At 41.6% G+C, this 27851-nt stretch overlaps 1 protein-coding gene across 1 annotated transcript in view; it reads right to left on the reverse strand.

The window, feature by feature from the left end:
- The window catches only part of piezo1 (piezo-type mechanosensitive ion channel component 1), a 96218-nt gene that overhangs the window by 24267 nt on the left and 44100 nt on the right, over positions 1-27851 (reverse strand). The window contains exons 3-19 of the mRNA XM_060858946.1: positions 21897-22019; positions 21170-21212; positions 19328-19475; positions 11509-11698; positions 10522-10735; positions 8665-8839; positions 8490-8564; positions 6878-6974; positions 6198-6304; positions 5677-5937; positions 4450-4555; positions 3685-3866; positions 2893-3041; positions 2614-2772; positions 1191-1279; positions 894-1057; positions 46-222 (exon numbers count right to left, since the gene is read on the reverse strand). Of these exons, the coding sequence (XP_060714929.1) occupies positions 46-222; positions 894-1057; positions 1191-1279; positions 2614-2772; positions 2893-3041; positions 3685-3866; positions 4450-4555; positions 5677-5937; positions 6198-6304; positions 6878-6974; positions 8490-8564; positions 8665-8839; positions 10522-10735; positions 11509-11698; positions 19328-19475; positions 21170-21212; positions 21897-22019 (2459 nt within the window). The remainder of the gene's footprint in view (positions 1-45; positions 223-893; positions 1058-1190; positions 1280-2613; positions 2773-2892; positions 3042-3684; positions 3867-4449; positions 4556-5676; positions 5938-6197; positions 6305-6877; positions 6975-8489; positions 8565-8664; positions 8840-10521; positions 10736-11508; positions 11699-19327; positions 19476-21169; positions 21213-21896; positions 22020-27851) is intronic.

Below are 27851 nucleotides of genomic sequence, written 5' to 3' on the forward strand. Positions count from 1 at the left end.
GTTGTCGAGTATGAGAGATGGGACAATTTAATGTGTGTGTCTCACCACTGTGCAGTTGTTGGAGTACTCCTCAGGTTTGACAATGCTTAGCTGGTAGAGCATCTTACAGACGATGATGATGCAGACCCAGACGGTGGACAGACATGAGGCCATGGCTCTGAAACGGGCAAAGGGCATCGCGAACGACCACAGCACAACCAACACCAAATTCATCACAGACGGCTACACAGAGAGAGAGAGTCAGAGAGAGAGAATGAGCGAGGGGGAGTGTGGGTGGTGAGACACATTAACACCTCATAAAAACAAGTTGCTAATGATGAGAAATAAAGCGTTTCTAGGCCGCAACTGTCCTATAAACATATTTCACCAATTTTACACCTGTAGTGTAAAAAAGCAAGCTGACAGTTTCAAAACAATTTGCTTTCTTTATCCTGCATTTGCAAAGGTTGTTTCTTCTGACAGAGCAAAAGCAGCTCTAATGCAGCAGACTGAATTGTACCGGGCTCTATGTGAGATAATTATAAATACACAGGCTATAAAGTGTATAGTTTAAATGCCCAGATTGTTAGTTGTAACAATATGGAATGTCAGAAAGACACGTTAATTCCTGTTATCGCAGCTATAAACCTTCTTTTTGTGTTACCAAGAAATTAGAAAACACAAACTCCTTTAACGTAAAGGCTTTCCTATGGTGGAGTGTTACAAAGTGCCTCCTTCCATAAACATCTCTTTACAGATGTACAGTATATAAAGCTAGTGTTGGATTCAGAGCTGGAACTACTGAGCGAGCTGCTGTTATTAATCATCAGCACCTATTCTACACCAAGCAGATTTGAGAATTCAACAGTGCTGCGGTAAAATAAATAAAGCTTAACAAATAGTTATTCTGAGACCTCTCCAAGTGACACCCAGATGACAAACAGCGCAACAATTTTGAAGATGTGCAGCTCCAGGACACGCCAGAGAAAAGCCTGAACGTGGGTGAGGATGTCGAAGAACTTCCTAAAGAGCACCATGAGTCTGTCCATCACCAGCCCCCACTTACTGGGCACCATCACTGAGTTTAAACAGGGAGGAAAGTTATAAACACAGCATTAATAAAAGTATGGAATAGGCACAGAACATCCAGAGTCAAATCAACATCATACTTGTATTACAAAATGTCAGTTTGTCAGATTTTGATGCCTGACCTCCATCCTCTGACTCATCATCTCCCAGCTCTGTATTCAGATCTTCCTCCTCAAAGCCTCCTCCCTCCGTCTTCAGGGCCGATTTCTTTCTGCAGTTCACCCAACACACATCCATGCGAATTAGTTTAGCAAAGAAACAGCTTCAGAACTACAGAAGGACATTATTGGATTTGATTAAAGGACCACGATGTAGTCATGGCATGACGCTTATATCAATAGGAATCACGTGAATAGTGAAATTAAAGATATTTCGCCTAAAACTAAATGTCCAAAATGTCTTATTCACCTCAGAGGCAGTGGATCAGCTACTGTTTTACACAAGGCTCATATTACTAACAAGTAAGAGTAGCTTATAACAATCAGCTGAGTGTTGCCTAAACACCTGCATCTCCAATGCTGCGTTCACACATACAGCAACACGCAAGGACAAAGCAACCAGAGATCTTTTCATTTCAGTGAGAGCTGGAGATTTCCTGGAGACATGAGCAACGACGATCGCTGGTGACTAGACGTGTTCGTGTCCAGGGACACGATTAAGTGAGCACATACTGTATGAAATGATACAGATATACACTATAGAATTTTATATACAAATGCCAAAAAACAATGCTAGTTGCTCCACCCACGGATAAATGTTATTACCATGGCAACCAGTAGTAGGAACACCTACTGACGACTTTATAGTACAGAGACTGAAAACTTGCAGCGATAAAATCATTGTATGTGTGAACGTAGCTTAAGACACACACACGCACACACACACACACACACACACACAGAAGCGTAATGAACTGTTTATGGTTAAGCTGGAAAAAATATTTTTTATTAACTTTTCTATCTTTATGTACAAATGACATCATTCATAATGTCTTTTGGGTGAGTTTGTGACAACTGATAGTTATACACTTCTCTTACTAGTTTGCAACGTTATTAACAGCCCCGGTGCAAAAAATAGAGTGACGACAAACATTTATTTATACAAGTCACTACACTGGATGCGAGTTTGATATAGAAGTAACTGACTTTGCATTAGAGGGCTGACTTCTTTCTCATATTAAATGCTACTGTGACTGTGTGTGATATCAGTGAAGTACACGACCGCTACCTTCTCACTGGAACAACCACAACACGTCGCCAAGCAATAAACTAGCACCAGGATTGCTATCACAAATATTTCACTATTTATATAACATTTATATTTGTGCTTCAGTTTGGAATTGCCTTTAAGGAGAATGATTATTCATATGCCCTTAAAGGTGCTGTAGGATTTGCTGCCTCAGATCTTTTTTGGCTCTTTATGGCCTGCTTTGAATAGTGCTATTTAAATACAGTTTGTTCTTATGCCAGTGAGAATTCACCAGACTCAGCGTTTGTTTTTGTTTGTTTGTTTGTTAGCTGTGAGAGAGACAGCTACAGGTCGTGCCTGTGCAGAGGAGTGACGTGCTCCAGGTCTGTGATCTTCATGAATGACTTGTGGAAGTAGTGCAGTTGTAGGATGCAGGCCAACAGGAAGAAACCGGGAATCAGAATACTGCTGAACAGCTCGGAGAGCTTAAAGGTCTCGAGGCCGATATCTGCGAGCCTGCGGGGCACAATCATGCAGATGTCAGTAAGCTAACAAGTCTATACATCCGTCTCACTCTGTGCCAGACAAATAATAACATGTCCTGTTTGGACATGGAAATAAGCAGAAAGTGCGTACTGGTCCTCTGTGAAGCCTGTGAAGTTCTTCCAGTAGCCTGGGAAGTCCTCAAACTGGTAGGTGTAGATGGCAATGAGCACCAACATGGTGTAGGCCACCACCAACCACCAGAATGGCTTCAGTAGCCTCCTCCAGAGAGAATAGTACACCTACAGAGAGAGGGGCATTAAGGCATTGATGATAATTATAAAAATAGTAGCAGCATTTATAATAGTAATAGTTGTAGTGTTAGTAGCAGTAGTGGTATTAGTAGTGGGGCAGTAGTGGCTCAGGTGGTAAAGGCTCTGGGTTGTCTGCTAATCTGCCACTGCCTTATCCCACCCTGCTCCACTGTATCATAGCTGCCCCTGTGTCTGACCCCAAAGTCCTCAGTTGGAATATTTGAAGAAAAAAAAAATTCCACTGTGCTGTAATGTATATGTGGCAATAAGAAAGGCTTCTATGTCCCAAATTCTAGTAGCAGTAATAGCAGTGTTAGTAGCAGCAATTTCAGTAGCAGATTTAGCACCTCACCACTGCCCCTGAACTAAATTGCAGGGATTTAATCCTGTAACCTCTTGACAATAGTCAACTTAAGTCAGCGATGGGTTATAAATCTATAATATTGTGTGAAATCCCATTCTTATTATATTAAAGTCACATCATAAGTATTTCTAGGTGACTTTTTTGAGAAGCCGTAATCGTATGAGGTAAGTCTGCTAGTGTCTGTTTACTTTGTGTTAAAGCCTAGTTAATACACTGATGTAATAGTGAGGATGTGTGATGTGTGGTGATGAAGATGTCAGTGTTTACCTGGTAGAAGCACATGCAGAGCAGGAACAGCAGCATGTAGACGATCTTGTAGCCCACCAGCCTCCCGGCGAAGCTGACCATGATGAACATCCCTCCACACACGTAGATCCAATACTTAGCATAAAGACTCATCACCACCCTTCCTAGAAGCCTTAGGATGGAGTCATCATGGGCTGTGCTCTCTGGAAAATGAGAGAGAGAGAGAGAGAGAGAGAGAGAGAGAGAGAGAGAGAGAGAGAGAGAGAGAGAGAGAAGGATTAGGAGAGTCAGACACATAGACAGAGAGACAGAGAGAGAGTGAGAGCAAATGTGTGTGGGACAGATGGAGAGAAAGACGGAGAGACAGAGAGAATGAGTGAGTGTGTGTGAGAGACAGACAGAGAGAGAAACAGACAGAGTGAGATAGTGAGACAGAGAGAGAAAGAGTGTGAGAGAGACAGACAGAGAGAATAAGGGTAAGAGAGTGTGTGTAAGAGACAGAAAAAGAGACAAAGAGTGAGAGAGACAGAGAGAGCGAGAGAGAGACAGACACACAAACAGACAGAGACAGAGGGGTGTACAGTACACAAGGGTTTTATCCAAGTGCTAAACACTTCAGCTTAGTACTTAGAGCTTAGTGAATTGTTTATTCTTCTCATCATGCCATTCTACAGCATTAAGGAAGCAGCCTTGGTCTCAGACCAGCGCATGGCCTCTGTTTCACATCTGTTGATTGTAGAAGTGGGTATAAGAGAGTGTGGAGTGGAGCTCAGCCGCCTGGCTTACCTCCAGTGGTGACCTCCTCGAGTGGGACGCTCTGCTTCTTCTTCCTCCCAAACCTATCCTTTACCGAGTGTCGTAAAAGCAGCCAGAATGTCAGCGTGAACAGCAGCTGGTGAAGAGACGGAGCACTTCATATACATCACGGCTACAGTATATTACACCTCAGCAGCATCCATCATCAAACTATTTAAACGTCTGAAACCCCTTGTACGGGAAGTTTGTTTTTTTGTTAAGTTTATTTGAATGTGCAGACTGGACAAAGTGTGACAATGTACACTTGATTTGATTCTGCAAAATCGTTTCAGGAAGGTGAAAATCTCATTAAAACAAGCAAAGTTAGTACTGAATCTGTGGCAGGCAGGTGTTAAAAAATATGAGTCATAAAAGAAAAAAGATAACCAGGTTCCAAAGCCCAAAAATAGATTATACAACAGTGCTTTCTCAGTGCAAGGAGTAGAGGTGTGAATGCTTGAGGGTGTCTTTAATTTGTATATTTATAGAACCTAAAGGTCTTGCTGTGGGAAACGTGTAGGTGCTTCTGTCCTTTTTTTTGTTAGAACTCTTTTTACAAGAAAAAAAAAACATGGAATTTATACTTGTTTTTGAGTGTTCCTGTTCAGCACTCAGGGCTTTAAGAATTTCTAGCTTTCCATAACTATTTCTGATTTTATGTAGCTGACCAGGGGCATTAGTTTGATCTAAAATAAAAAAAAAAGTTTTTTTTTGTTTTTTTTTTCATTCAATTGTTTCTATCTTCAAAGTACACGATGAAATCAACCCATTACTGCTCTCTGGCATGCCTCAAGTGCTTATTTAACCATCGAAAATTTTAAGGTGTTATCTTCAAAATGAAAATTCTGTGTAAGCTTAAACGTACAGAGGGATAAACACACGTCTCACTAAAAGTCCTGACTTATTTTAAATCAGACTTGAGACTTTGCGGTAAAATAGTTCTTTAGTTTATACTGATTGAAAACGTCTGACGAGTCGATTTCCGATGCTACTCCAGTAGACTTTTAAAAAGGGTTTAAAGTACACTTTGAACAATTTATCATTTCTATATCAAAAGTAGATCGTGAAAAAGTTCAACGTATAGCACGGTGCTTCATCACAGGCACTACTTCATGACTGTTTTCTGGTTACTATTAACACTGCTACTATTCGTGTGTGTGATTCATTCCTGATGAACTTCACCACAGTGACAGTAAACGGTTTGACGGAAGTCCTCACCAAGGCTCCCAGGCGTAGGCAGGGATAAGGTGCTCGGTCAAGTCCCATCTGCCTCAGGCTCATGGAGCCCAGGTGCTTTGGCAGTTCGGGCTCCAGGTCCATGGCCCAGACGTAGTTCAGGATGCAAAGACAGAGGCCGTACAGCAGGATGAAGGGTGAGCAGAGCATGGCGAAGTGACGACGTGCTCGCAGCATCCAGATCAAACACGCCCATAAGAGCAGCACAAACGTCAACCAACTGTGGTAGGTGATGCTCCACACCTGCAAATATATATATATATATATATATATATATATATATATATATATATATATATATATATATAAATAAACACATCCCCATCAATCAGATTATCAGTGTGTATGGAACACTACATTACACATTCATGACTTTTACTTTATACAAAATATACACACAATATAATATAGATATAATATAAGACTATCATGTTTGGAAATGAAAACCTGTTTCATGTTTTTGTCAGGTTTTACTTTTCGTACAGAAAGTGACAGGACATTACCATCATGGCGATGAGAGCACAGATGTAACTCTGCTGCATGATCATCCTCCCAACTAACTGGATAGGACTGTCTTGTTGCTGCTGCTGCCCTGTCTCTGGGCTAGGATCTGATACACACACACACACACACACACACACACACGTCTTTGTGGTTAATTACTTTTTATTATTTGCTTTTCATTTTTAGCCTTCAGTCAATTCCCCACTCAATGAACAGAAGAATTCAGTGATGCTATAGTGGAACTGGGAAAATTGCACAAAAAACACAGGGGTGCCAATAATTGAGGCACATTTTGGTAAAAATGCTCAGAATAATTTTACTTCAAATAAAGGTTGGATTTCTGTCAAATTACTGTGGAATTAATTGACCTCCTAGACAGCCATCTTCAGCAAGGGTGCCAATACTTGCTACAGAATTAACGGTGCTTGTGACAGTAACGCTCCTGAAACTTATCTTGCATCATTACAGTATAATGAGTTACGATCATAATTTGTCGGAATGTCCCTGTAACATGCCCGGTCATTATAGCTTAATGATCATAAGTATTCACCCCCCTGTAGCCCGAGCCTTGTGTGTCACAGTGCCTCTGCGTTCTTTACCATCGCTGGTCATAAAACACAGGCTCATTCACACAGCCGAGCGTCTGTCTGTCTGTCAGGAGGAAGCACACAGATTTTACCTAGGTCATGTTGACTGGAACCGTTTGTGCCGTGGGCTTTGGCTTCACTGGTGTGTGTTTCCTGCCCAGGACTTTCCCCTGCAGCCAGCAACATTCTCTGTAAAACAAAACAGAACATTTAAACACAAACACAACTCTAAATCAACACTGAACCACTGAAACCGACTCCGTAATGGAAATTTCTAGAGTTATTAAAATTAAAAGCTTCATGATCTTCTCTTCCTGTCTAATTCTGTCTAAAAACATCTAATCGCTGGTCACTGTCTAATCTCTCTGTAATGTCTAAAGCTAATAAGATGGGTTTTTAAAATATGAGGTCACTTTCTTTTTTCTCAAAATCTGACTTTTCGAGTATTTAATAAACCTTTACTTTGTACTCCAGGGCAAAAAATACATCACATTTGAATGTTTAACATCCTTTTTAGTGGCCTAAACCATAACCTATTGAAAAGTGTGTCCTGGTGTCCTGCTGTGCATTAAAGGTGGGGTCTCCGTTGTTTGAAAGCCAATGTTGACATTTGAAATCACCAAAACAAACACGCCCCTAACCCAAATGGGTCCCACCCCTGTATTGATAGCTCCGCCCACACATACATACGTAACCCAGGCAACTAATGGAAAGAAATGTGTCTTTATCATAGCTGAAGGGAAGAACAATACGATTGCAGATAAACAAACAAGCAAAAATGACACAAATATAATCATGCAAAGGACAAAGGCATATATTAGTTCTGTGCAACAAAGCAAAACCAACGTTACTCACCTATCGAGAAGGAAAAAAGCGCCTCGGCGTCTTAAGTAAAGTTGGCCGCATATTCACAGAGTTTCCCGAGTCAATAACTCCTGAGCTAAATGCTGTTACTACACAAAACGCAGTTGTAGCTGCGTCTCTACATTACTACGGTAGAAAAGAGGTGTTATTTGTGTAGTAACAGCGTTTAGCTCAGGAGTTATTGACTCAGGAAACTCCAATCTGTGAATATGCGCCAACTTCCTGCTCCTTCAGTTCTCTCCAGCGCTGGAAAGCTGATCCTATATTAACACGGTCCTACTTCTTACCTTATCGTAAGTCTTTCTTCGCTTTCTTTCTTTGTTTTTATTCTTCATGTCAACGTTTCAGTCGCTTTCTGCTAACGTCACACATGCGCACCGAACAATTTCTCCGCCCATATTGACAAGACACGCCCCTTTCTGCTCATTGGGTACACGCTTGTTTTGTTTATCGGCCCGACTCAGTTTTCAGAAGCATTTCTCAAACAACGGGGACGCTACCTTTAACTCCTAATATGGAGAAAAATCATGGTTTTAAACCTAGAAATCTATGTGGCTAGTAACCATGACATTAGTCTGGATTTCTTCCTCGTGTTGTCGTAATGCTTGTAGTGCGCTGTATTTAGTGAGTAGAAAGCTATAGTGCTAGAGGCTTTGCTAAGAAATCATTTATTCCTGCATTAAACACTTCATTCGGACTTATACATTGATCCAGGGTTGTGCAAGAAACACAAACTCTACATTCTCTGTGACGGTCTGACCTTATACTCGTGTGTTTGGATTTCATTTCATCGAATGCATTAAATGAGTTAGCCAGGCCTGGTACGTTTGTTAGACTCACCTTAGTGTCATCTTCAGGGGTTATTTGTCCTGCCCCCCATTGCATTAACTCCACCTCCTCACCCACAACCTCATTCTGTCAAAACAATCATATCGTACAATAATAAGCACCAGCGTGAATGTAAAATGGTGGTTGGGACTCAGTTAAAAAAAAAAAAAAAGGGGGGTGCAAGCACCTTTTGTAGGTAACTATGACTGCTGATCTTCAGCACTGTTACCACGGTGATGTAGAGAAGAAAGAGGATGCCTGGATTGACGTACACGGGCCAATCATGCGCCGTGTTGAATATGAGGTCATCGGAGAGGGAGGAGCAATTAAAAGGGCCAACGATATCCTTAAGGCCAAACATCCTGGAGAAAAACGAAAGCAGCTTTAGGTTAGAACTGTGTGTGTGTGTGTGTGTGTGTGTGTGCGCGTGTGTGTGTGGCCATTTCTAAGCTTTATGTCTCAGAGCTCCACAGGATGACACAGAATACTGACAGCTAGGGGACTTCCTACAGAACTTCCCTTCATGTCAGTCCCTCTCCCTTCACTCGCACCGTGGAAAATAAAGGATCCGGAACATTCCCAGCCTAAAGCGTTCACCCCTGCACCCACTCACACATATATGACACGTCATCCTACATTCATCACAATCTGCCTCTTCATTCCCATACTTTTCACATTTCCATAACACACACACAGACAGACAGACACACACACACACAGACAGACAGACACACACATACAGACAGACAGACACACACACACACAGACACACAGACACACACACAGACACACAGACACACACACACACACACACACAGACACACACAGACACACACACACACATTTGAGTGGTGATATCTGTTTTAGTTGAGAATGGCAGAATGTAGGTGACAACATGAAGCAGGGAGAGAATTAAAAGCTGGAAAAGGATTAGACTTTAATTCAATAACACATCAATCCCCTAAATGAGGGTTTCCCATAAACCCCGTTAACTCTAACGGCTGAAACGTCTATTTATACGACATCCCAGATCTAACCTTATGTCTAATCCACAGAGAGTGAGATTATTTCCATCACAACGTCATTACGGTTCAGGTCATTAATGTACACACGCCTTACAGAACCTGCCGAATGTTCATTTATTGATGGGACATGACGTGTTTCCCAGTTCAAAAGTTTTCACCCCCTGGGCCTTAATGTATCATGTTGCCCTCATGAGCATCAGTGAATGTTTGTTGCTTTTGGAATATTTGTCCTCAGTGTAAAAACATGGATCCCAATATCATGTGGTCGCTGGTGAAAAGGGGTCAAACATGCAGAAGATGCTGGAGCTGGAGGATTTTTCTGAACAACTGTGGGCAGATGAACTGCTCAGGACAAATAAAAGACTCGTGAAGAACTTGTTGATCATCCAGGGAACAACACACGGGGTTAAGAATCAAGTGTGTTAAGAATCTTAACTTTTCGTTACAGACTTAGGATACCATCAACCTAAAACTCTGTTCAGGGTTTTTTCAATTGAATGAGCAATAATTGATGTTTTTTATTTCTTCCTAGTAGAAATAACCTGGAAAATATGTAGCACAGGACAACCAGCACCCAATTTCACATTTATTCAGTAGTCTAGATTGTTTTTGATGCTTAAAAGTGATGTAATGCCAGTCCTCATGCTAATTCTAGGGGAAGAGTGTGGTGTGAACAAGAGCAGGAACATGGAGAGAGCTTAACGAGGGAGAAAAATATCATTCAGCTCCACCTATCTAACTGTTAGACGTTTTCTATCACCATGACAACACCAACAACCAGAATATTTCTTATGCCATTTATCTCGGTAATGTTTCAGTGCAATTAATTATAGCCAAATTTACTCTGCAGGAATCAGACACAAACTAGGGTGTGTGTGTGTGTGTGTGTGTGTGTGTGTGTGTGTGTGTGTGTGTGTGTTAAAAGAGATAAGGTCAGTGTGTTGTGCTCATTAAGCGGAGCAGCAGTGTTGTGGTTAGAGGAGTGTGTGTGTGTGTGTGTGTGGGGTGTTAAAGCATACCTGGCCCACAGACTGCTCGGGGTGAGAAAGCTCTGTGCCACTGTACTCTGGTACAAGTACAAACACACCAAGTGTCCTGCTGTGAACAAGCCCACCATCACACACAGTGCGTTGAAGCCCAGGTGGCTGATGGGAAGGTGGCAGGCCCACCAGGTACACACGGTGATGAAGAGCAGGAAGTAGACGGAGGAGAAAGCCGAGGGCAACGTGATACCTGTGCAGAACACCGTATGCTGATATAAATACATACAGACGTACCTACTCTAATCACAGAGATTCAGGAAATAAAAAATTATCTCCAGAACTTAGAAATCAGCTGAAGCAGATTATCAAGGATGTTGGTTCCTAATTTTACATCTAGTCATTTATCAAAGGTAAAACTTGTACAGTCACATGTACAGTGCAACACAACCACACAACATAAGAAACATAATACAAAAAGTGTAATATTATACAAAGTATTAAAAAAAAAAGTTCAAGATTAATATTAAACTTATATTTAAATGTGTTTGTATTTATCCCCAATGAGCAAGTCTGAGGTGACTCAGGAGGAAAAACTCCCTTAGATGGAAGAGGAAGAAACCTTGAGAGGAACCGGACTCAAAAGAGAACCATCATCATCATTTGTGTGACACTGGAGGATGTGATTAGAAACTGTTATAAACAACAGAGTGTGTTATTATGAATAATGGACTGGATGCTCCACATACACAGGGTGTGTATATGTAATGGAGAGGTTTTCAGTGAGGAAATAAATAATAAATATAAGAATTTAATATTAAAGAGAGAGAGAGAGCGTGTAATGTAATCACTAATTATTTTCCTATAACATCATGTCACATTGTTTTTTTTTTCCTTTTAAACTTTGATTTAATATTATTAGGACCATTTTGGAGTGAGTGAAAAAGTGTGTGATCTCTGGGTTTACATGTTCGGTAGAAACAGTATGTATTGTCTGTGTTAGTGTTTAGGTGTGTTGTCTCTCACCGGCCAGCCCCAGCAGCATGACGGCTAACACTCTACCCATGTTGTGGAGAAAGCGCTGAGCTGTAGCTCTGAGACGAGCACACAGCTGAGCTGGTCCTCTCCTCTTTTCCTCCTTCCTGTCCTCTTCCTCCTCGCCACCACCTTCCTCCTCATCCTCTTCCTCCTCATCCTCTTCGTCTGTTTGGGTTTCCTGGAAGAACATTTTTATTTAGGAAGGAGTCTTCAGTGTTAGAAAAAAGTATGTTATCTTTTAAGTAATATAAACATGAATGGTTGGTGTTTGTGGTATTAATACTGTGGTCTACACTGTTGATGACTTCTGATCTCACAGATACGCATTTTACATACAAGATTACAAGAAATGTGAGAGATCACTCAGACGTGTGTAAATTATACATAGACAGGGTTATATACCGCCTTAAATAGGTCCCCCAAAAAAAAAATCTCGCTGCACGAAAGGCCGTCAAGTGCATCTCGGAGAATAGCGTGGACGCGCTTCACACCGTGAGCGGGCACGTGCGCCACACGGCCGAAATGAGAGACAGACGTGGTCCGTCACTGTCTGGAGGATAACTAGACAGTTGATAAAACACGTGATAAAATGCATGTTGTTTTGCACTCTCTTATTTATTATTATATTTTATTTACATTTTATATTTAGTGTTAAATAAATAATTGTTAAATGTAGTACAGAGTCTGTGGTCTATCTCACAAAGAAGCGCCGACTGCCCCCCGGCCCCCGTCCCCCGCCCAACCAATATATATATATATATATATATATATATATATATATATATATATATATATATATATATGCCGTATCTTCCGGACTTTAAGCCGCAACTTTTTTCCCACGCTTTGAACCTTGCGGCTTAAACAATGATGAGGCTAATATGTGAATTTTTCCAGGATTTTTCAGCGTTTAGCTCAGGAGTTATTGACTCGGGAAACTCAAATCTGTGAATATGCGGTCAACTTCCCGCTCCTTCAGTTCTCTCCAGCGCTGGAAAGCTATATATATCTCCTATATCAACACGGTCCTACTCAGTTTTCTGAAGCATTTCATAAACCTTTAACTCCGACCCCGAAGGAGATGACTTCAGTGGGTTCAGTGCACAGGAGGAGGAAGATAGTGACCAATGACTTTCTTGGTAGGCTACTATTTACTGATAATTTTTTATTTTTTGTTAAAAGCCGTGATTCGTTAAAGCCTGTGTAAAGTTAATTTGTTTTAATGTACCTGTAGGCACCTGCGGCTTATAGACTTGCGGCTTATTTATGTTCAAAATAATATTCTTTTAAAATTCAGTGGGTGAGGCTTATATTCAGGTGCGCTCAATAGTCCGGAAATTATATATAATCACAGCACCTTAACCACAAAGCCACCGCTAACTCTCATGTAATAAAGGTGTGTGACAACAGAAGAGCTACTGTTACTCTGTGCTTTCACGCCTTGGGAAAGTGTAGTGTGAAACAGACAGACAGACAGACAGACAGACAGACAGACAGAAAGAAAGACATACAAACTGTCAGACAGAAGGGCAGAGACAGAGAGACAGAACGATAGAGAGATAGACCGACAGACAAACGGACAGAGAGTCAGACAGAGATACAGATAGAAAGAAACATAAAGACGGAAAGACAATCAGACAAACAAAACCTTAGACAGAAATAGATAGACAGACAGACAGACAGACAGATAGACAGAGAGATCGACAGACAGAAGTGCAGATGGACAGACAGAGAGATAGACAGTCAGAAAAACAGACAGATATAAATCAACATTTGCTCTGAAGGCAGGGGATCAGCAGTAGATGTCAGTAGCTGAGAGTTGTGTAATAAGAGTTACATGAGTGTACTGTGGGGCTCTGAGATTAGTGCACACTGTACGCAGGCCTCACAGAAACTTCAGAACAGATCTGGGCATGTGATGTATTGGGCAAATGTTTGTACATTGTACAAAACAAGCTCAAATAAGAAGGAATCTGGAGATCAATCACAATGTGGAATGTTTCAGCTATACTCTGTATGGTCTGTCTGAGTAAGACTGCACAACATGCACCTTAGAATTAAATAAAACAGACAAAGAAAATGAATTGCTTCATTACCCTATTATCTTAGAATACAAATGTAAAAATAAAGACAATGAATACATGACTGAATGAATGAAAGAATAAAAGCACGTCATCCTATTCCTAATTGTTTACCTGCACTGCAAACACATGACCTTATCTTTTCGACAGCAAGTGTTTAATGACTGTCTCTGCCAGAAGGGTGTGTGATATACAGGTTCGATGGTGCACCCACCCGCTGGACAAATATGTCCACCTACTACTAAAATCACACAATCCAAAGTCCACTGGAGACACGTGACAGAGAAAACTAAACAACGACCTGTATTTGTTTTCACTGGCACTTCCTGTCCTGTTGTGTATAAATACAAGCTGTTACAGACTACTCAAGTCTTTCCCCCTTTGTGTTCCCAGACGACAGATATACGAGTTGGAATACTAGCTGTGTTAATCCACCAAACAATCTGCAGTTCAAACAACAAGGTGGAAGGACAAATAATCCTCTGTGATCTTGAGCAAGACCTATTAAAGAATTTTCCATGTACTGAATAAACCCCTCAGCAACACACACACACGCACGCGCGCACACACACGCGCGCACACACACACACACACACACACACACACACACACACACACACACACACACACACACACACACACACACACACACACACACACACACACACACACACACACACACACACACACACACACACACACACACACACACACACACACACACACACACACACACACACACTAGCCATTAGTGTAAAACTACCTGCATTATATTATGTAGGTCTCCTTGTGCTTGCAGCTTGAGATTTGGGAAATTTGGAGGCCAAATCAACATTTCATGCTCCTCAAACTAGTCCTGAACAATGTTTGCAGTAGTATGGCATGGAGTATCATCCTGCTGAAAGAGGAGTGAGAGTGTACTTGATCTGTAACAACCTTTAGGTACTTGGTACGTGGCAAAGTAACGAACACATGAACATCAGGATTCAAGGTTTCCCAGCAGAACATTGAGCAGAGCCTCACCCTGCTTTCACTGGCTTGCGTTCCCATAAGGCATTCTGGTCTTTTACCAGCTGCACATGATGTAAAAGACTTGATACAGAGCAGGTCTCCTCCTTCTATTGCTCCATGGTCCAGTTCTGATGCTGCTCTGCCCTTTGTAGGTGCTTTTCATCAGTGTACAGGGGTCAGAATGTTCACTCTGCAGCTTTCTATCACAGCCAGCATGAACTCTTTCAGCAAAACTTGTGCTACAGCTCTTAGCTGTTCTGTCGAACGGGACCACAGATCCCTTTAAATAACGGCTCATGCTTTTGCATCAGTGTTAAACAATAAATAGTTCAATATAGTTTTAAGTGTGACGTGTAGTTGACCAGACGTTCGCTGATATCGACTTCTGCTAATTTTTTAATATCATGTACAGCATGCAATTCTGTGATGTTCAGTGTGTCGTTGTCTGATGCTACTGTACAATGAGGCTACTAAAGCATTGTGAAAGCTGCAGGGTTTCATAAGCCAGTGAGGGAGAAATGCTACTTAACTCCATTCCATTTAAAATGTTAACTGCTCCTTAACCCGGGGTAAAAGGCAGGGTTTAGAATGATGATATCCTGGTCAATGGCATTTTTCTACCAAAGAGAACAAAATTCCAAAATCTGAACTCCAGTTGCATTTAAACGTAACCCTGAAACGCTTTAAATACAACTAGCGCTGCTCGACTGGTCCGACCATCTCTCAGGGTAAGAGGAAGGTATACAGCAAGACTCTTTTCTGTTCTGGCACCGAGGTGGGGGAATGAGCTTCCCCTGGATGTCTGAAAAGCTGAGTCACTGGCTATCTTCAACCGACGTGTGAACACTTATACTGAGACTTAAAAGCACTTTTGTACGTCACTCTAGATAAGGGCGTCTGCCAAATGCCATAAATGTAAATACACTAATAAATGTTGAGTTTCTTAGTACTGTATCTAGGATTCAGCTCAAGAGAAAGCAGCAGTTTCACATGATTACTCTAAGTGAGTTAACAGAGTCGGACAGAAACTGCCATGTAATGGTTTAGTCTGGCTTCTGCTACTCGTAACATATGCACTAGAGCATTTGAGGGGTAAATTTGAGCCTTACTCGGGGGCTCAGCGGTGGCTTTCTGGATGTGATCTTACTTTTACGACACAGCCTTATATCATCAGTCTGAAATATAGCTTCTAGTAAAGAATGACATCAGTTGTTGTTTTTTAGTTGCACAGACTTAACTGAGAGTCATTTTAATTTAGTTTCTTCGGCTCTTGAGTGACATGACATACGGCTAAGTACGGTGACCCATACTTAGAATTCGTTCTCTGCATTTAACCCATCCAAAGTGCACACACACAGTAGTGAACACACACACACCGTGAACACACACCCGGAGCAGTGGGCAGTTATTCTGTGGCACCCAGGGAGCAGTTGGGGGGATTCGGTGCCTTGCTCAAGGGCACCTCAGTCGTGGTATTGCCGGCCCGAGACTCGAACCCACAACCTTAGGGTTAGGAGTCAATCTCTCTAACCATTAGGCCACGATTTCCCCCTCATCAAGTCATTTGGAATCGATCCGGTGTTGGCAACAGCCATAGCAACATGAATACCGTTGCATCAATATTCCACTATGGTGGAATGGGTCTGGATGGAGGTGCACACATGCGTCAGGTGGAAATATAAACGACGAGGCTGGGTGTAGCTGAGCCCAGTGTAGGGATTACAACCATTTGACTTTTTTGAACTCCAGCTGGTGCTGAACTGTGGGCCACAGACAGCTTTGTGGAGACAAACTGAAGTCTTTTATACCAATGAGAACACTATGGTCCTAACACACAGCACCTGGGTTGATGTTAGGATCCATGAGATATTTCCCCTGCAGCCTTCGGTCAGTAACAAAATAATCCTTGATCACTGTTAGCTGACAAAATATAAAAATTCACATTTATATTTATCCCTAATGAACAAGCCAGAAACCTTGAGAGGAACCAGACTCAACAGGAAACTTGTCTTCACCTGAGAGACACCAGAGAGTGGGATTAGAAATCAAGATATCTGTTTATTAAGAAGTCAAATAGACACTTGCTCAGTTAAGGAAAACTAATCTGAGATCTTGAGTAGGAAAACTACGGCTAAGAGCTGAAAACTGTCCCAGCTGCTATCTGTTGACAATCTATGGGAAGATGTCCAGGCTGATATGTGCCTGATAGACATTTCCTGTCAAATCAACACTATTGGTGTTTCTGAGTCACGGCTCTGACTTTTAGCCGAGTCTGACCCCGAGGGAGCGGAAAACATAGTAGCTAAACCAATAATCGTCCACTTAAACCAACAAACATTCAGGACTGTTGGATGTGTTGAGATTGTTGGCTAAGATCGCTGTTACAAACACAAACGCTCAGCAATCGGTTGTTAATTGAGCTAATAATATTTCCATTTTCCTACGCTGACACATTTAGCCGGCCTTTGTTTGTTGGCAAGGCTGCCATGGCAACAGGGGGAGGATGTTGTTGGCTATACCCGGCTATACATTTCCCAGATGGTACGAAGAAAGGGAGGGAGAAAGTCTGAGGAGGAAATGCAGAAAAAAATAAAACATCCACTTCTTCAAGCACTGACAATGAACATGGAAAATTGGTCAACATGCTACAGTAATCCTGTGTGTGTGTGTGTGTGTGTGTGTGTGTGTGTGTGTGTGTGTGTGTGAGTGAGTCAGACTGGGGAGTCCCGTAACAGATCAGAGAACTGAAAATATAAAAACAAAATACAAGAACAAGAAGTACACATACTCAAAGGCACATATGACTCACACACAAAAAGGAAAGAAAATATCATCTTGTCTTCTAAAATACAAGAAATCTGGAGATTAATCACATCAAAGGAGCAGGCTGTCTCTTGCTCTCTTTGCCTCTCTCTCACTATCTCTCTTTCCCTTTCTATCTCACTTCTTTCTCTGTGTCTCTCTCTCTGTGTCTCTCTATCTCTGTGTCTCTCTCTCTTTCTCTCTCTGTGTCTCTCTCTCTTTCTCTCTCTGTGTCTCTCTCTCTGTGTCTCTCGTTTAAAACCAATGTCAGTAGTAAAAAGGGAAGTCTGTTGCCCTGAACTCACCTCCAGTATCTAAAACAAGCATGTGCACTTCTGCTGAATTCTCACTCGCTTCACTACAGCACATCTGAGTGCTTTTCACTCACCACATCCGACTGAAGTGCATTTAAAGACGCATCCTTACTCTGTAACATCCTCATTTCTAAACATGGGACACATGAGACACTCCTCTCTAACCTTTTTTCTGAATAAAAAAAAAAAAGTCACACACACGTGGGTCTTATTAGTCTACTTATTTGTGTTTCTTTGTACTCAGTAGCCAGTGAGGGAGAAATTGTGAGATACAGAGATACGGCATTCACACACGCGGGCACCACACACACGCGGGCACCACACACACAAAGGCACCACACACACGCGGGCACCACACACACGCGGGCACCACACACACGAAGGCACCACACACACGCGGGCACCACACACACGCGGGCACCACACACACGCAGGCACCACACACACCCAGGCACCACACACACGCAACCCTTGACACATTGCGCGGAACTAAGCTTTTAACAATGGACACTCACAAAGAAGCTTTACCGAAAGGTCTGTGGCATAAATTATGAAATGGTGAGGGAAAAAACTTGACATAATTCTAGACGATATGAAGAAGAAGCCTTCAAAGGATCCAGACTCAAAAGGGGTTATAGTTGTTCTGTTTTTTGAAGTGTTTTTGAGTCTCCCTCCTCACCCTCATGCTTTACAGAAGACACACAGAGGTGGACTATAATCACTTATCGTGCATCTACTACAACCACAAACCCCATTCAAAAGTTCACAATATTCACACAGCCATTTTCAGTGTACTACTTGTATTAGAAAAGCTCTGAATCAATGCAAGCCATTTACATCATGTACGTCAGTCGTGATGGGATCTACAGCTCTGCTACTCTCTTGTGCGACTCTTGTGCGATAGCACTACGCTCTTGTGCGACTCTTGTGCGATACACTCTTGTGCGATAGCGCTACGCTCTTGTGCGACTCTTCTGCGATAGCGCTACGCTCTTGTGCGACAGCGCTACGCTCTTGTGCGACTCTTGTGCGATAGCGCTACGCTCTTGTGCGACTCTTGTGTGATATGCTCTTCTGCGATAGCGCTACGCTCTTGTGCGACAGCGCTACGCTCTTGTGCGACTCTTGTGCGATAGCGCTATGCTCTTGTGCGATAGCGCTACGCTCTTGTGCGACTCTTGTGTGATATGCTCTTGTGCGATAGCGCTACGCTCTTGTGCGACTCTTCTGCAATAGCGCTACGCTCTTGTGCGACAGCGCTACGCTCTTGTGCGACTCTTGTGCGATAGCGCTACGCTCTTGTGCGATAGCGCTGTGCTGTGTAATTGGCTCATAATTGTTGATTAACTAAACACACATTTAAAATTTGGGTAAAACGTTTCAATTTGATTAGCTCAGTTTTGAGAATCTTCAGTAAGAGAAAAAAAAGAATCCTGGACATACGGCCCACATACGGCCCACAAACTAAATACTGCTGTGTAACGGAAATGTAAGATGTAATGTTGGTTGCTCTGCAGTGGAAATACACACTTGGGCATCCTCTATTTCAGAAATGTGTGTGTGTGTGTATGTGTGTGTTTATTGTTGCAGTGCACATACTTCTTGATGGGACACGATCACCACTGACCCCTCCTCTCTCCTCTTCAGCAAACGCTTACACAGCACCATGGTGATCAGAGACATGATGAACACGCCCAGGTCCGGGGAAAGGAGACGCACGGCGTTCCAGGGATCGTCCAGCTGCAATCTGTAAGGATCGCCAACATGATCAGCTAGTGAATAACACACACTGCCTCTGGGTCATGACTCAGACATCAATGCAGATATCCATTTATTATTATTATTATTATTATTATTATTATTATTATTACATTACAAAAGTACAGCCAGTGTTTGTGGCCACATCAGTTTTCTGCTAAAATCTTTCTTTTGTTTTGGCAAAAAAGCTCCGAACTCTTCATTTCGTTACTGACAATCGGGTTTCTCTGGACACATCCTATGAGTTTTTGCAGGATTGTATCTACAACTCAAATCAAAGAGCTAACAGGAAGTAAATTCTGGGAGTTGTTCATGTTCACTTACAAGAGCCATCACAGTATTTTGTGATTCTGCTATAACAGGAATAAACACAAAACAAGTGCACATTACCGTTACACATTGTGGTTCATCATCATCATCAACATTGTGCCTTTACACATTGTGTCATCATCATCATTAACATTGTGCCTTTACACATTGTGTCATCATCATCATTAACATTGTGCCTTTACACATTGTGAGTCATCAACACTGTGCCTTTACACATTGTGTGTCATCATCAACACTGTGCCTTTACACATTGTGTGTCATCATCATCATCAACACTGTGCCTTTACACATTGTGAGTCATCATCATCATCAACATTGTGCCTTTACACATTGTGAGTCATCATCATTAACATTGTGCCTTTGTGAGTCATCATCAACACTGTGCCTTTACACATTGTGTGTCATCATCATCATCATCAACATTGTGCCTTTACACATTGTGAGTCATCATCAACACTGTGCCTTTACACATTGTGAGTCATCATCATCATCAACATTGTGCCTTTACACATTGTGAGTCATCATCAACACTGTGCCTTTACACATTGTGAGTCATCATCAACACTGTGCCTTTACACATTGTGAGTCATCATCATCATCAACACTGTGCCTTTACACATTGTGTGTCATCATCATCATCAACATTGTGCCTTTACACATTGTGAGTCATCATCAACACTGTGCCTTTACACATTGTGTCATCATCATCATCATCATCATCAACATTGTGCCTTTACACATTGTGTGTCATCATCATCATTAACATTGTGCCTTTACACATTGTGAGTCATCATCATCATCAACACTGTGCCTTTACACATTGTGTGTCATCATCATCATCAACACTGTGCCTTTACACATTGTGAGTCATCATCAACACTGTGCCTTTACACATTGTATGTCATCATCATCATCAACATTGTGCCTTTACACATTGTGTCATCATCATCATCATCATCATCATCAACATTGTGCCTTTACACATTGTGTCATCATCATCATCATCAACATTGTGCCTTTACACATTGTGAGTCAGCATCACAACACAAAACAATCTTGAATTCATGTGAGTAAAGCATGTAAAGTAATTACATGTGCCTTCAGTGGTAGGAGTTTCAAATAAGGTTCCAATTCAAACTCTGCAAGCTGCATAGCAACATTTTTTGTTTTAAATTTGTAGCAAAATAAAACCTTTTTTTCTCCCCAAATAATCACAAAAAATTCCTGGAGGGACTGATTTTAGTGTTGGACCTCATTTAATAATCCACACAATTAATGAAATAATAAAAAAATGAATTCCTTATTCCTGGACTACATCTATCAACCTGTTTAAGCTTAATTTAATTTACATACCTGGACATGCCGATGTGCCTCGCCAGAGTCTCCCAGGTGCTACCTGTGAAGAACACAGTCAGAATGAGGAGAGTTTATTGTGCACCATTCAAAAGGAGTCAAGTCTTAAAAAAAAAAAAAAAAAGGCAAACACAACAGAGTACTCAAAGGAAACAAAAGCAAAAACCCAGAGGATTAAAAAAATAAAATAAATATAAAATAAATTAACCTAGAGGATTCCAATAACAAACAAAAAACCCAGAGAATTAAATAACAAATCAAAAACAAACAAAAACCCAGAGGATTAAAAAAAAAAAAAAAAAAAAACAGAAACAAACAAAAACCCAGAGGATTAAAAACAGAAACAAACAAACAAACAAACAAAAACCCAGAGGATAAAAAACAAACAAAAATCCTGAGGATTAAAAACAAAAACAAAAAAAAACAAACAGGTATAAAAAAGCAAGATTAACAAAGATAAACAAACAAACAAATGAATAATAACAAATAGGAATCAAGCACAACTGAATGTATTCTAATATATGGTCTGCTTAAGATTTTAATATGGTATAAACAGCTTTTTCAGGCTTCACTTCTGTTTTTGTAACTGCAAAGTGTTTTTTGAATAACTGAAAAATTAGTAATGACTACAAACAAATGAACTGCAGAATTCAGATTAAAACAAGTCTTATACATTATTAGAGGCATGTCGTTTCTGCTCTAGTGGTAAGAGCCAGGTGCCACTTACAGTTGTGTCCCAGAGCATCATCCAGGCCAGGCACGGTGTAGAGACAGACCTGGAAAGAGACGTGAGCGAGCAGGAACAGCAGACTGGTGCTGAACAGAGCGATGACAAATCTCCCTGTGTGTCCTGAAAGACAAGAGACAGACAGAAGGAAGAGACTTGTGAGATCTTGTGAGTCAGGAACAGAGACGCGCACTTTAAGATAACGCTAACAAACAGCAAAAACGACAGGGTGAGAAATTGTTACGATTCATGTTTACGACAGGCCGTTTCACGCTGAGCTTAGACCCGGTGCTGGTAAACGGTTAAAGAACCGAATAGAAGGAAGAGAAAGAATAGGAACAACGGTTACCCAGACCTTTCCTGGATTCCTCTCTGGTACAGTCAGAGATGTAGTGCGGCCTGAGACACCCGCTGTGGGTTAAAGCTCTAGGTTAAATTAAGTAACGTGTAGCACAATGCTATGAAGCTGTCAGTGTCTCTGAAGGAGGTTAAACAGGTTGCCAGATCTTACACTAGAGTCAGACACATTTATTGGCATGTTTTGCTTCGTGGCCAGAGGAAACATCTTGTTTTATGGCTCATTTGTGGAGCAGTAAGACTTCCTAATTAAAAGCAGTCATAAACCTAGAAAAGTGTGTGTGTTAATTTAAACACTGCCTGAGGAACCTAAAAATGTGAATGGCTCATCTGGTCTTCCAGGGCATTCAGGACTGAAGTAGTGTAGGTGGAGATTCTGTGAGTGGATCACATGATCAGATTTCACACAGGAATATTGTTACTGTGGTTCAAATCCAAATAATATAAATCATAATAATAATAAATCCATATAATGTTATTTATTCATGACTCAGGGATAGCACTGATTCTGCTATGATACCATACATTGTGATCTGATTTAGTAGCTTCATGATAAACACAGCCATGCTCACAGACACGTACGCACACACACTCACAGACACACAGACACTCAAACACACACAGACACTCACATATATTCGTGCACACGCATTTGTACACACACACACATTCGTGCACACATGCACACACACTCATAGCCGTGCACACACAGGGAGACACACGCGTACACTTATGTGCACACACACAGACACACACATACACACGTACACTTCCGTGCACACACACAGACGCACACACGTGCACTTACGTGCACACACTCACCCAGGCACACAAACACGCACATACAGACAAACACACACAGGGAGACACACACGTACACTCATGTGCACACACACAGACACACATACTGTACACGCATACACTTCCATGCACACACACACACACACAGACACACACACGTACACTTACGTGCACACACTCATTTAGACACACAAACACGCACATACACGCACACACACACAGGGAGACACACACGTACACTCATGTGCACACACACACACACACACACACACAGACGTACACACGTACACACACTCATTTAGACACACAAACACGCACATACACACACACACACACACACAGACTAACAGCACTACTGAGTAATATTAACAGTTGGATCACAAACTCAGTTGAACGCAGGGGAAAACCAGGGAAGTTTTATTAAACCAAATGAAACCTGACCAGAGTGAGATGCTGAAGATGAAGATTATTTTAACACACTGCTTCTGCTTCACTGCACCTCCTGTCTAATAGTAATCCATCCCATAATAGTCTGTATAACACCTGTTAGAAACAGCACTGTAGCTTAGCTTAAGCTTTCAGTCGAAACCCTCTGATCTGCGTAAGAGTGAAACTCTGTGGTATAAAGGCAGTGCTGCAGAAAAGCTTTAATGAGAAAAACTCTCACTCACTCGGACTGTAACATGATCCAAAAAAATAAAATATTTCCCCACAAAGCCTGGGACTGAATAGCAAGCATGATTCATACACGTTCCTGTTTTGTTCTCAAAAATTGTCCAGATCCTCTAATGGCTTTTCATTGTGTTTAGAAAAAGAACAGCTCGTCCTGAAGAGCTTGTGTCCTGCTGACGGGCCAAACTGGGACACGACCGGGTGAGACCTGGCGCTCCGGCTGCAACACGGACACATGCGGGAATCGCTTGGAGCTTTGAATATAATCCAGAGCCGTGTGTAGAAACGGTTTTATGCTACATAACCAAAGCTGCATTGTGTTTCCTCACAAATCCGTCCAATTTTCTTTGCCAGTATTTCTCCGGTAGGCTTTGATCACTTCCTGCATGGTTACAGAAAGGACACAGGACACTCTGCTTGCTTTGTGACAGATTGTTTTACCACATTTAAGTTTTTAGATACTTTGTGGTCTTGAGTGTATATTTGTGCATCTGCCACAGGGCTCGACAAAGTGGCTTAGCCTTTTGTTCAGCCTTTTCAGCTGCACATCCATACGGATCACACCACAAAGGAACACCGGGTGAATCTGGTTCTCATGGGAACGCTAAAGGACTGTCAATAGACGCACCATCATGCACACTACACTGGTGTGTCACTTTATTAGGAACGCCTGTACACTCGTGTTGTAGATACGTGTCGAGTTTCACATCAAACATCAGAATGAGGGCAAGAAATAAGTTCTCATGGCTGTTATGAGTGGTTCTGAAAGTGCTGATTTTAAACAGAATGGTGTGAAACATCTGTTGAGTTTTTTTTCCTTTGCCACATTACCGTTCAATTCAAGTCATAATTATTTGTATAGCGCTTTTAACAATTGATGTCTCAAAGCAGCTTTACAGAACATAAACACTGAACAAAAGGTTATTATAAAGAATAATATAAAGATTAATATAATAGAAAAATCAATATTAATATTAAATATATTTGACTGTGTTTGTATTTATCCCCAATGAGCAAGTCTGAGGTGACTCAGGTGACTGTGGTGAGGAAAAACTCAGTTGAATGGTAAAGGAAGAAACCTTGAGAGGAACCAGACTCAAAGGGGAACTTCATCCTCACACTGGAGGTGTGATTATAAATATACAGTCTGACAAATGTATTGGTGAGGAGATTGTTGTCCTCAAAGACCACATGGAGTTGGTATCTCCTCTTTAGTATCGCAGAGTCTAACTGGAGCTGGTAGATCTCTAGATGTCTCAGGATCCTCACAGAGTCGGCCTCATCTCAGTGGAGGTCCAAAATCTTCATGGCACAGAAGACAATCAGAGCTGGTAAAATTTCTGGATGCCTCGGGATGGTAGAAAGAAGCTGCTGTTCATAATATTAGCAAGCACTAGATCATGGGTGGTCAACCAGTCAGAGACCAAGACCACATTTTTTACTGTGTTACCGCAAAGAGCCACATCATACACATGGGCACACTTGAACATCACCTCTTTTTTTCCCTGCCATTTTGAGAGCGAACTTGACATAGATTGTTTACCCAAATGATCTTGCTCCTACTGGGAAACTTTGAGGTATTTTCATCCCACTCACATGCGCGTTTGATGAACATACAGTATTGAACTCAAGCGAAGCGAACACGCACATTAAAAAGACACAAATACAAACTTCGGTATGAACGTAAGAGTCGCATGCAACCGGGCAAAGAGCCGCATGCGGCTCGGGAGCCGCGGGTTGGCCGCCCCTGCACTAGATGATAATGTGCATTTGGTCAGATGTATTAGAGCACAAGATTAAGGGATGTATTATGTGTACGCCTGACTAAAGAGATACAAGATATATAATCTACATTTAAACTTAGAAAGTGTGTCTGAGCCCCGAACACTCTCAGGAAGACTATTCCAAAGTTTAATACAAAAACACTCTACCGCCTTTAGTAGACTTTGATATTCTTGGAACTACCAGAAGTCCTGAGTTTTATGATCTCAGAGAGCGTGAATGATTGTAAAGTGTTAGAAGACTAGTTAGATACATGGGAGCTAAACCATTAAGAGCCTTATACATGAGTAGCAGCAGTTTGTAATCAATTCTAAACTTAACAGGTAGCCAGTGTAGAGATGATAAAATTGGGGTTATATGGTCATACTTTCTTGTCCTAGTGAGAACTCTGGCAGCTGCATTTTGGACTAACTGTAGCCTATTTATTAAAGATGCAGGGCAACCACCTAGTAATGCATTACAATAGTCCAGTCTAGAGGTCATGAATGCATGAACTAGCTTCTCAGCATCAGACACAGACAGGATGTTTCTCAGCATTACAGCACTATGAAATTACGTTCTTCACATATCGCAGCTCAGAAAGTTAGCTTCAGTTAGCTCGGGTTCAGCCAGGATACAGCGTCCCTGAAGCAGAGGGGTTTAAGGGCCTAACAGTGTCAGCTCAAACCCTCGAACTCCTAATCAACAACCCAGAGTCTTAACCGTTTGAACCGCCTCTGTCCTAAAAACTGGGAAACTGGAATAAGAGCTTTTTACAGCTGTGCTTTGCAGAACTTCATCAACATGTGGACTCTTTAGCAGATGAGCTAAAGGAGCAGAAAACCACACCAGGGTCTACTCCTGTCAGCTAGAAATGGGAATCTGAGGCTACAGTGTGAACAGGTTCGCCAAGTCTGGACTGCTGAGGATTGAAGAAAATCATGGCGTTTACAAGCAACATGAAAGTATGAGATCCATAACAGAACAGCTTTAAAGAAGAGAATACCAGCGTGTGTCAAAGTGCTTTAATTCCAGACAGCGACAGAGCAAATTACTTACTGTGTGTGTGTGCTTGCGTGTATGCACGCGCACGCGTGTGTGTGTGGACCACACAGGACCAAACACTGCTAGCATTTGCTATTAGGCATAAAAGAAACAGAGAGGCATGAGAATGTAAGCAAGGAGGATTTAGTAAAAAGCAGTGGCATGTGTCTGCACTTCATCTTTAATTAAGATCCAAACACCCATGTGAACTTACAGTAAAGGGTTTGTCTAGATTTCTTTTCTTCTGTGACTGAATTTCTGATCCCAGGCACTAGATGTGAACTGGACGTCTGAAATGCGTCACTGTTCATTGGTGTAAAAAGTAAACACATGTGCTGGGAGCTGCACTGATGATAATGATGATGATGATAATGCTGTGTGTTTGCAGGAGTATCTACTGTGTTCACACATCCAGCGACAAAGTGACTGGAGATCGTCCGGTTCAGGCGACATGAGTGACGCACACGCGCACACACACACGTGCGCACACACCCACCCTCCAGAATGATTCAAGAAAACGGACCTGGAATGCTAGTTGCTCTGATAAATGACAACCAGTAGTAGGAACGCCTTCTAATGACTTGATAGTACAGGACTGGAGACTTGCAGCAATAAAATCAGTCTGTGTGTGAACGCAGCTTAATCTAAATCTCAAAGAATGTTTTTTTTTCATGATCTTATAGCTGATCAGCTTTACACTTACTGAGCAAATACAAATACAATAACGCATTCACACACACACACACACACACACACGCAAATTCAAAAGTGCATACACATTCACACACATATGTTGATGCACAAACATGAGCGCAACACACACATTCATAAATGCATACACACACACACACACACACACACACGATAGTCCTTACTGACACAATTATTAATGTAGATATTGCGATGTCTAAACCTAAGCTTAACCAAAAAGATCACTATTGCATTTATTTATTTATTTATTATTATTTTATTTATTATTAAATAAATAAAATTTGCACAAAAATCCCTCGAGTCATTAGGTAATAGAATAACGGGCTAACATCCAAACAGCTACTTGAGCAACTACAATCTGCACTTTTAATAGACAGCTCACACACACACACACACACACACACACACACACACGCACACAGCATTTTTAAGCATTTCCATAACATGTTGTCTGGACTCTTCCGCTTCTCAGTCTCTTAGCTGTGAGTCAGTCTGAGATTGTGGAAATCTCGCTGGTTAATTTCAGACTAATGAAGAACTTTTTCTAAGACAGAAATGAAAGCATGTTATCGTTGGCCTCGCTGTTCCACACGGCTCCATTCAGGCCCA

The sequence above is a fragment of the Tachysurus vachellii genome, chromosome 23, assembly GCF_030014155.1.
Source record: "Tachysurus vachellii isolate PV-2020 chromosome 23, HZAU_Pvac_v1, whole genome shotgun sequence".
Lineage (NCBI taxonomy): Eukaryota > Metazoa > Chordata > Actinopteri > Siluriformes > Bagridae > Tachysurus > Tachysurus vachellii.